General features: G+C 40.3%; 1 protein-coding gene across 3 annotated transcripts in view; it reads right to left on the reverse strand.

Moving 5' to 3' along the window:
- LOC133570037 (sodium-coupled neutral amino acid transporter 3-like) overlaps positions 1–12,054 on the reverse strand; it is a 171,395-nt gene that overhangs the window by 10,253 nt on the left and 149,088 nt on the right. For all 3 annotated transcript variants that reach the window (XM_061922672.1, XM_061922670.1, XM_061922671.1), the window contains 3 exons: positions 10,816–10,940; positions 10,599–10,743; positions 10,431–10,534 (listed from right to left, as the gene is read on the reverse strand). In XM_061922672.1, the coding sequence (XP_061778656.1) occupies positions 10,431–10,534; positions 10,599–10,743; positions 10,816–10,940 (374 nt within the window). The remainder of the gene's footprint in view (positions 1–10,430; positions 10,535–10,598; positions 10,744–10,815; positions 10,941–12,054) is intronic.

Below are 12,054 nucleotides of genomic sequence, written 5' to 3' on the forward strand. Positions count from 1 at the left end.
TTTACACATGCGCATATTGCCCGTCCGCTCAAAAGGGGTGGGGGGTCGCACTAATATACAACGAAAACTTTAACCTTAGTCCTAATATAAATAATAAATATAAATCGTTTGAGGTGCTTACTATGAGGTCTGTCACACCGCTGCCTCTACACCTGGCTGTTATCTACCGCCCCCCAGGGCCCTATTCGGACTTTATTAATGAATTCTCAGAGTTCGTTGCTGATCTAGTGACACACGCCGATAATATAATCATAATGGGGGACTTTAATATCCATATGAATACACCATCGGACCCACCGTGCGTAGCGCTCCAGACTGTAATTGATAGCTGTGGTCTCACACAAATAATAAATGAACCCACGCATTGCAACGGTAATACGATAGACCTAGTGCTTGTCAGGGGCATCACCGTTTCCAAAGTTACGATACTCCCGTATACTAAAGTATTGTCGGATCATTACCTTATAAAATTCGAGGTTCAGACGCATGTTCGTCAAACTAATAATAATAATACCTGCTATAGCAGCCGCAACATTAATACAGCCACAACGACAACTCTTGCTGACCTACTGCCCTCGGTAATGGCACCATTCCCAAAGTATGTGGGCTCTATTGATAACCTCACTAACAACTTTAACGACGCCCTGCGCGAAACCATTGATAACATAGCACCGCTAAAGTTAAAAAAGGCTCCAAAAAAGCGCACCCCGTGGTTTACAGAAGAAACTAGAACTCAGAAATTATTATGTAGAAAGCTGGAACGCAAATGGCGCACGACTAAACTTGAGGTGCACCATCAAGCATGGAGTGATGGTTTAATAACTTATAAACGCATGCTTACCTTAGCTAAAGCTAAATATTACTCAAATCTCATCCACCGTAATAAAAACGATCCTAAATTTTTGTTTAGTACGGTAGCATCGCCAACCCAACAAGGGACTCCTTCCAGTAGCTCAACCCACTCAGCTAATGACTTTATGCAATTCTTTAGTAAGAAAATTGAAGTCATTAGAAAGGAGATTAAAGACAATGCGTCCCAGCTACAACGGGGTTCTATTAACACTGACACGATTGTATATACGACGGATACTGCCCTCCAAAATAGTTTCTCTCGTTTTGAGGAAATAACATTAGAGGAATTGTTACAACGTGTAAATGGAATAAAACAGACAACATGTTTACTTGACCCTCTTCCTGGGAAACTGATCAAAGAGCTTTTTGTATTATTAGGTCCATCAGTGCTAAATATTATAAACTTATCACTCTCCTCGGGCACTGTTCCCGTTGCATTCAAAAAAGCGGTTATTCATCCTCTTCTTAAAAGACCTAACCTCGATCCTGACCTCATGGTAAATTACCGACCGGTGTCTCACCTTCCCTTTATTTCAAAAATCCTTGAAAAAATTGTTGCGGAGCAGTTAAATGAACACTTAGCGTCTAACAATCTATGTGAAACCTTTCAATCCGGTTTCAGAGCAAATCACTCCACGGAGACAGCCCTCGCAAAAATGACTAATGATCTATTGCTAACGATGGATTCTGATGCGTCATCTATGTTGCTGCTCCTCGATCTTAGCGCTGCTTTCGATACCGTCGATCATAATATTTTATTAGAACGTATCAAAACACGAATTGGTATGTCAGACTTAGCCCTGTCTTGGTTTAACTCTTATCTTACTGATAGGATGCAGTGTGTCTCCCATAACAATGTGACCTCGGACTACGTTAAGGTAACGTGTGGAGTTCCCCAGGGTTCGGTCCTTGGCCCTGCACTCTTCAGCATCTACATGCTGCCGCTAGGTGACATCATACGCAAATACGGTATTAGCTTTCACTGTTATGCTGATGACACCCAACTCTACATGCCCCTAAAGCTGACCAACACGCCGGATTGTAGTCAGCTGGAGGCGTGTCTTAATGAAATTAAACAATGGATGTCCGCTAACTTTTTGCAACCCAACGCCAAAAAAACGGAAATGCTGATTATCGGTCCTGCTAGACACCGAACTCTATTTAATAATACAACTCTAACATTTGACAACCAAACAATTAAACAAGGCGACACGGTAAAGAATCTGGGTATTATCTTCGACCCAACTCTCTCCTTTGAGGCACACATTAAAAGCGTTACTAAAACGGCCTTCTTTCATCTCCGTAACATCGCTAAAATTCGCTCCATTCTGTCCACTAAAGACGCTGAGATCATTATCCATGCGTTTGTTACGTCTCGCCTTGACTACTGTAACGTATTATTTTCGGGTCTCCCCATGTCTAGCATTAAAAGATTACAGTTGGTACAAAATGCGGCTGCTAGACTTTTGACAAGAACAAGAAAGTTTGATCACATTACGCCTGTACTGGCTCACCTGCACTGGCTTCCTGTGCACTTGAGATGTGACTTTAAGGTTTTACTACTTACGTATAAAATACTACACGGTCTAGCTCCATCTTATCTTGCCGATTGTATTGTACCATATGTCCCGGCAAGAAATCTGCGTTCAAAGGACTCCGGCTTATTAGTGATTCCCAAAGCCCAAAAAAAGTCTGCGGGCTATAGAGCATTTTCCGTTCGGGCTCCAGTACTCTGGAATGCCCTCCCGGTAACAGTTCGCGATGCCACCTCAGTAGAAGCATTTAAGTCTCACCTTAAAACTCATTTGTATACTCTACCCTTTAAATAGACTCCCTTTTTAGACCAGTTGATCTGCCGTTTCTTTTCTTTTTCTTCTATGTCCCTCTGTGTATCGGCTGGGGACATCTCTGCGCTGCTGGTCCGCAACCCTTGGGATGGTTTCCTGCTGGCTCCGCTGTGAACGGGACTCTCGCTGCTGTGTTTGGACTGGACTCTCGCGACTGTGTTGTATCCATTGTGGATTGAACTTTCACAGTATCATGTTAGACCTGCTCGACATCCATTGCTTTCCTCCTCTCTAAGGTTCTCATAGTCATCATTGTCACCGACGTCCCACTGGGTCATTATTGTCACCAATGTCCCACTGGGTGTGAGTTTTCCTTGCCCTTATGTGGGCCTACCGAGGATGTCGTGGTGGTTTGTGCAGCCCTTTGAGACACTAGTGATTTAGGGCTATATAAGTAAACATTGATTGATTGATCGATTGATTGTGGCAGTCCACTCCCTATACGATCAGTGTCAGAGCTTGGTCCGCATTGCCGGCAGTAAGTCGGACACGTTTCCAGTGAGGGTTCGACTCCGCCAAGGCTGCCCTTTGTCACCGATTCTGTTCATAACTTTTATGGACAGAATTTTTAGGCGCAGTCAAGGCGTTGAGGGGTTCCGGTTTGGAGGCCGCGGGATAAGGGCTCTGCTTTTTGCAGATGATGTGGTCCTGATGGCCTCATCTGGCTGGGATCTTCAGGTTTCACTGGATCGGTTCGCAGCCGAGTGTGAAAGGGTGGAGTGCCATCACCGGGTTGGGGAGGAGACCCTGCCCCGAGTGGAAGAGTTCAAGTACCTAGGAGTCTTGTTCACTAGTGGGGGAAGAGTGGATCGTGAGATCGACAGGCAGATCGGTGCAGCATCTTCAGTAATGCGGACGTTGTACCGATCCGTTGTGGTGAAGAAGGAGCTGAGCTGGAAGGCAAAGCTCTCAATTTACCGGTCGATCTACGTTCCCGTCCTCACCTATGGTCATGAGCTTTGGGTCATGACCGAAAGGATAAGATCACAGGTACAAGAGGCCAAATTGAGTTTCCTCCGCCGTGTGGCGGACCTCTCTATTTGAGATAGGGTGAGAAGCTCTGTCATCCGGGAGGAACTCAAAGTAAAGCAGCTGCTCCTCCACGTCGAGAGGAGCCAGATGAGGTGGTCCGGGCATCTGGTCAGGATGCCACCCGAACGCCTCCCGGGGGAGGTGTTTAGGGCACGTCCAACCGGTAGGAGGCCACGGGGAAGACCCAGGACACGTTGGGAAGACTATGTCTCCCGGCTGGCCTGGGAACGCCTCAGGATCCCCCGGGAAGAGCTAGACGAAGTGGCTGGGGAGAGGGAAGACTGGGCTTCCCTGCTTAGGCTGCTACCCCAGCGACCCAACCTCGGATAAGCGGAAGAAGATAGATGTATATATATATATATCTATATATATATATATATATATATATATATATATATATATATATATATATATATATATATATAGATATATATATATATATATATATATATATATATAGATATATATATATAGATATAGATATAAATATCAGTGGTTGGAGGTACCGAACCCCACCAGTTTCATATGCGCATTCACCGAACACTTCTTTAGTGAAAAATAAAATGTTTTTTTTTTTTTTCAAATTCAAGACAAAGTTATATGTTTTTGGTAACATTGCAGTATGGGGAACATATTCCAACTAACAAAGACTTAATTTAGAGTTATTTGGACACTAAGGGAACATATTTTAAGTAATAAAGACTTAATTTAGAGTTATTTGGTTATGGTTGGGGTTGGAGTTAGGGTTAATTGGTTAGGGTTAGGGTCAGGATTAGAGGGTTAGGATTATAATGAGGCCATGCTGAATAAGGCAATAATAAGTACTTAATAATGACCAGTTAAGAGCCAATATGTTACTAATTTGCATGTTAATAAGCAACCGATTAATGGTGATTATATCCCACATGTGTTACCATGTTTTTTTTAACCGGTGCACAAAATGAACCCTGCATGAACATCACATTGTTCAAACAACGAAGCCAACACAGTGCGTGAACTCACAACAAATAACACGCCTGCAAATCAGTCAGCTGTTGCCGTATCCGTAATACGCCAATAGGGAGAAGTTTGTATTTACACGATGAGTAGGGTGTGTTTGGACGTCCACCGAACCCCTGAGGCCGACTCACCGAACCCCTAGGGTTCGATCGAACCCAGGTTAAGAACCACTGATATATATTGTTATGTATTGCAGCCATGAAATTCTAAGTTAATTATTATTTGCTAAAAAAAATAAAGTTTATGAGTTTGAACATTAAATATCTTGTCTTTGTATATATAAATATTTATATATCCATCCATCCATTTTCTACCGCTTATTCCATCTTGGGGTCACGGGGGCGCTGGCGCCTATCTCAGCTACACTCGGGCGCGGAAGGCGGGGTACACCCTGGACAAGTCGCCACCTCATCGCGGGGCCAACACAGATAGACAGACAACATTCAAACTCACATTCACACACTAGGGCCAATTTAGTGTTGCCAATAAACCTATCCCCAGGTGCATGTCTTTGGAAGTGGGAGGAAGCCGGAGTACCCGGAGGGAACCCACACATTCATGGGAGAACATGTAAACTCCACACAGAAAGATCCCGAGCCTGGATTTGATCCCAGGACTGCAGGACCTTCGTATTGTGAGGCAGATGCACTAACCCCTCTCCCACCGTGAAGCCATATTTATATATGAATATATTTATAAATGTAATAATGTATATATATATATATAAATATATATATATATATATATATATATATATATATGCATATATATATTTATAGTAAGATATATATACATACATACACATTATATACAAACATATATATGTATGTGTGTGTATATATATATATATATATATATATATATATATATATATATATATATATATATATATATATATATATATACATACACATATATATATATATATATATACAAACCCCGTTTCCATATGAGTTGGGAAATTTTGTTACATGTGAATAGAAACAGAATAATATGATTTGTAAAGCATTTTCAACCCATATTGAGTTGAATATGCTACAAAGACAACATATATGATGTTCAAACTGATAAACATTTTTTTGTTGTTGCAAATAATAATAACTTAACAATTTGATTCCAGCAACACATGACAAAGAAGTTGGGAAAGGTGGCAATAAATACTGATAAAGTTGATAAATATGCATCAAACACTTATTTGGAACATCCCACAGTTGTGAAGGCTAATTGGGAAGAGGTGGGTGCCATGATTGGGTATAAAAGCAGCTTCCATGAAATGCTAAGTAATTCACAAACAAGGATGGGGCGAGGGTCACCAATTTGTAAGCAAATTGTCGAACAGTTTTAGAACAACATTTCTCAACGAGCTATTGCAAGGAATTTAGGGATTTTACCATCTACGGTCCGTAAAATCATCAAAGGTTCAGAGATCCTGGAGAAAGTGATATTACAGACCTTTGATCCCTCAGGCGGTACTGCATCAAAAACCGACATCAGTGTGTAAAGGATATCACCACATGGGGTCAGGAACACTTCATAAAACCACTGTCAGTAACTACAGTTGGTTGCTACATCTGTAAGTGCAAGTTAAAACTTTGCAATGCAAAACCCATTTATCGACAACACCAAGGAACGCCGCTAGCGTTGCTGGGCCCGAGATCATCTAAGATGGACTGATGCAAAGTGGAAAAGTGTTCTGTGGTCTGACGACTCCACATTTCAAATTATATTTGGAAACTGTGGACGTGGTGTCCTATGGAACACAGAGGAAAATAACCATCCGGATTGCTAAAGGCGGAAAGTTCAAAAGCCAGCATCTGTGATGGTATTGGGTGCATTAGTGCCCAAGGCATGGGTAACCTACACATTTGTGAAGGCACCATTAATGCTTAATTGGTCCGTACAGGTTTTGGAGCAACATATGTTGTCATCAAAGTAACGTTATCATGGACGCCCCTGCTTATTTCAGCAACACACTGCCAAGCCACGCGTAAAAGAGTGCGGGTACTTTCCTGGCCTGCCTGCAGTCCAAACCTGTCTCCCATCGAAAATGTGTGGCGCATTATGAAGCGTAAAATACGACAGTGGAGACCCCGGACTGTTGAACGACTGAAGCTCTACATAAAACAAGAATGGGACAGAATTACACCTTCAAAGCTTCAACAATTAGTTTCTTAAGTTCCCAAATGTTTATTGAGTGTTGTTAAAAGAAAAGGTGATGTAACACAGTGGTGAACATGCCCTTTCCCAACTACTTTGGCACGTGTGGCATCCATGAAATTCTAAGTAAATTATTATTTAAAAAAAAAAAAGGTTATGAGTTTGAACGTCAAATATCTTGTCTCTGTAGTGCATTCAACTGAATATGAGTTAAAAGAATTTGCAAATCCGTGTATTCCGTTTATATTTACATCCAACACAGTTTCCCAACTCATATGGAAACAGGGTTTGTATATTTATATATATATATATATATATATATATATATATATATATATTTATATATACATATATATACATATATATATATATATATATATATATATATATATACATATATATATATATGTATATATATTCATACATATATATATGTGTGTGTATATTTATATATATATATATATATATATATATATATATATATATATATATATATATATATATATATATATATATAGGTGTGGGAAAAATCACAAGACTACTTCATCTCTACAGAACTGTTTCATGAGGGGTTCCCTCAATCATCAGGAGATTTTTTATATATATATGTATGTATATATATACCTGTATCTAAATATATGTATATATGTATGTGTATATATATATATATATATATATATATATATACACACACACACACACTGGGTTGATTGGCAACACTAAATTGGCCATAGTGTGTGAATGTGAGTGTGAATGAATGTTATCTGTCTATTTGTGTTTGCCCTGCGATAAGGTGGCGACTTGTCCAGGGGTACAGGGTATATATATATATATATATATATATATATATATATCCTGTGAAGAGGTGGCGACTTGTCCAGGGTGTACCCCGCCTTCCGCCCGATTGTAGCTTGGATAGGCGCCAGCACCCCCCGCAACCCCAAAAGGGAATAAGCGGTAGAAAATGGATGGATGGATGGATATATATATATATATATATATATATATATATATATATATAGGGACGGCGTGGCACAGTGGGAGAGTGGCCGTGCGCAACCTGAGGGTCGTAAAAACAACCGTCCAACATTTTACAACTAATTGTAAACTTATAGGTGCCGAACATCAGGGCCAAGTTGCGAAAAGCGACTGTGGCGATGTTAAGATATTAAGCCGAGTTGGTAAGTGAATCTGTTTGCTAATAGTAGCTACTAGCCGTACCCATGTATTTTCTATGGGCGCTTAGCATCGGGTTTTAATCCCGTTTCCTCCAATGTTTCTGATCCGATTGAATTTATATTTATGTCGAGTCTTTATTTTGGGTACTTACATACGTTGGTCCCGTGGCGTTTTAAGGCCATCTGCATTTTTTATGCTACATATTAACTGTTCTGAAGGTTTGCATATTTATGTAATTGTTCCTTTTGTTCTACAAACAGGAGATCGTTTCTGTTAAGGGTTTAATTATTATTATTATTTATTTCTATTTCATATGTGTCGTTTGGAAAGGTAAAATGTGTTTCTTTAAGTTGTTTAACCGTTGCTATGGCTTCGGTTGGTGTGGTTTCCGGTTGCTATGGTTACGGGCAGTTTCGTTTCTGCCGGCACGTTAAACAAAGTGTTAAAAGAGCTCCGGCATTAACAAGCAACGATGCGATGTTAATATTACACGGGAGATAGTTCACCACTGTTGCAGTTCAGAGAAATAACCACAGTAAGCTTCCTATTTCAGTGTGTTATAAGTGACAGTTTATAAGTTGCACTCGTTAAAGTTTAGGACGTTTGGGCACTCACGTTGCCAGTAGATGAGACGGGTGTGCTAACCACAGCTCGCACGTGTGTTTGTTCGCTGCACAGTGACTTCATGAATGGCAGGTTTAGTCACGTATTAAGTTTGTTAAAGAGACCCGCTCCCCAGTGACTGTTTACTATGTGGAGAGCGAGTGTGGAACATTATAAAGAGTTTAGTTGTGTGCTATCGTGGCTACATTGCTGCGAGGGGAATGGACAGCGCAAGTTGCGGAGGTAGCATGTGAGTGGGGACGAGTGTATGACTGTAATTAATGTGTGTTTATTATTGTCTGGTTATTGTATATTTATGTGGTGTATATAGTAAATTGTTCAACTATATTAGCCGTCTCCTCTCACTCTTTCTTAGACTAGATTTATTGGGTAAAAAGTGAATAATTGGAGCATCCCCCTAAGGTAAAATACAGTGTTTTGCAGGCTCCCGTACATTAACGTTTTTTTTTATCAAAGTGCTTTTCATGATGGTATCCTTACATCACACACAAATTTATAAGCCTAGGCTTAAATTTACCGCATGCCTTTGGTAAGCGCCGGAGCGAGAAGAGGTTTTAAAATAATAAGCACATGCTTAAAGTTAGTTAAAAAGTTAAAGGACAGATGATTGTCACACACATACTAGATGTGGCGAAATTATTCTCTGCATTTGACCCATCACCCTTGATCACCCCCTGGGAGGTGAGGGGAGCAGCTTACTTTTACCGCATGCCTTTGGTAAGCGCAGGAGTGAGAAGAGGTTTTAAAATAATTAGCCCATGCTTACTTTTACCGCATTCCTTTGGTAAGCGCAGGAGTGGGAAGAGGTTTTAAATTAATTAGCGCCACGGCGACAATTCAAGGAAATACGGTATATATATATATATATATATATATATATATATATATATATATATATATATATATATATATATATATATATATATATATATATATATATTTATAGTCACATACATATATACACACATATATAGATACATATATGTCACGACTCGGACACACACAAGTGCGCAATTTTTCGGGAGCCGCGCTGCGCGCGTCATCCGGCGCGCCTCTGACCCGCGCGCATGTCACTCAAGCCGCTGCAGGCAGCTGCGCTCCATCTATAATCAACGCAGCCAGGACTAATGAAAGAGAGGACTACAAGAAACACCGCCACCAGTGATCCTTTGCCAGAACGTAGCAACTGCGCCGTAAGCTCGTCTCCAGCATCCTAGTTGAATTTTTGATCCTGATCTCTGTGTCTTTTTCCCTGCGTTAATTGTCGTGTCTTTCCTCACCCCACAGCTCCCTGTGTGCGTTCCCGAGCCACGCTGCGTGTCGTGTGCTTTTTGGATTCCCCTTGTCTTCCTTTGGCTTCCTGGTTTTCGACCACTTGCTCGCCCCAGGACAAACGACGACTCTCTCCTGCCTCTCGACCACGCTTCCGCCTTGGACTTCCCTACCTGCCTTGCCCGCGCCTGACAGCTCAGCTCCTCTCAACACGCACCTCCAACACTTGCGGTAAATAGCACCTCCCGTTAAATTCTACACATAGTCTTGCACCCATTTCATCTTTGTTACATACATGTACACATCTATACACCTATGGATACACACACACACACATATATATGTATACACATCTATACATATATATATATATTTGTTTTTGTTAGTTATTTTTGTCTAAGCTAAAAAATGTCGGCCACATTTGCTTTTTCAGCCTTGTTTGTGTCTACACAACAGTTCATCTCTCACAATAATTTTCTGGGGTGAGCAAAGCGGCTCCTCCTCTTTGGGTACGATACGAATGTAGAAGACAGCTGGGAAAATGAAGATGAGACAAGGTGCAGACGTGGCACCTGTAAACACAAACAATAATCAGTTCCAAATGTTAAAAGAGTGCACAGTTTTCATCATGCCTACCTATGATCCCAAAGATGCCCAAAATGTTGGGGGCAAAGATGACAAGCAGGTTGATAAACGCGAGCAGAGTGAATGCAATGGCGACGTGTCGCGGCCAGTTGAAGGTCTTGTTGGGAAACATCATATGCTGGATGGCCCGCCGAACCTGAGCGCATAAAAAAAATACTATAATCTGACAGGACTTGTGTGTTAAAAGCAGGATGTGAATGGTACGTACAGGAAAGAGCACAATGGGAACTGTGAGTGTGACAGCAGTGAGCACGGCAACACGCACACACAGAATCAGTGTGTCGTAGGGGTCAATGCGACTGTAAGTGTGAAGAAGCTCCGCCTCCACTTCACCTGTCAGGTGAAGACATCCACAAATGGCACTTTTAATGTCAGCAGAAAGTATTTATGGAGACTACAGTGAACCTTCCTTTATCGCTGTTAATCGATTTTGTGATAAAGGACTTTACCACGAAAATATTATACTATAAACATAACATTTTCATAGCTATAGCATAAAAAACCTGTTTACGACCTTCTAAATATGTGTTTTTAAGATTATGAGAGCCCTTTAGTCACTCATAGACACCTCTATGTTCCTTTAAGCCAATATAGAAAATGCTGCTTGAGGCTGAACCAATCAGTGGCCACAATACTGAATTGTGCGCTCTGATTAGTTTGGTCCCATCGTGTGGCCAATACTATTGTGATTTGACATTTTTAGATCATTTAGCGATTTTTTTTAATGCTTGATTTAGGCCTAAAATATGTCAAATCTGCTTTTTTTTTTCAAGAAAAATAAATTGTGTTTAATGAAAGGTTTTTGAACCCACAGCAGTTTGTTGACATGATTTTCTAGGTTTTTTGTGTTTTCATTAGGGCTGTCAAAAATGAGTTAAAGGGGCGGTTTGCAACATTAACAGTAATGCCTCGGGCGGTTACTTTCCAATGACGTAATCACGTATGTAACACATGGACATTAGCTTTAGGTGTTGTAAGCTACTTGGATAACTAGTATTAGCTGTCATTTTATCGTAACAACATAACTGAAAATTGTTCATTGTTTCTCTTGGATTGCTTTTGTATGTGTGCAAGTACGCGTTGACGAGACAGGGTGAGTGACCCCCGTTAACACCAAGCATTGTATTTGTGCTGGTAAAAAAATGTATTGCATAAACTTTGCAATTGTAAAAAAAAAATAATTGTTCTGTTAAATCTCCAAATGTAGCATAGCAAGGTGGTGGTGTTCTTGTTATATATTTGGCTTTAAAAAAAGATACTGTGAGGAAGTTACAGACAGCACTTTTAACTCATGTTATTAACAATTATTCCATTAATGATGTATACATGCAGATTACTCACAGAATATATTTTGTCGTACATGAACGTTTTTTAAAAAAAAACAAAAAAAACATTTTCATAGGTGATTTTGGACCTAATAAATATATATAGATTTCGATTGAAAATA

This window comes from Nerophis ophidion, linkage group LG16, assembly GCF_033978795.1.
Source record: "Nerophis ophidion isolate RoL-2023_Sa linkage group LG16, RoL_Noph_v1.0, whole genome shotgun sequence".
Taxonomy (NCBI): Eukaryota; Metazoa; Chordata; class Actinopteri; order Syngnathiformes; family Syngnathidae; genus Nerophis; species Nerophis ophidion.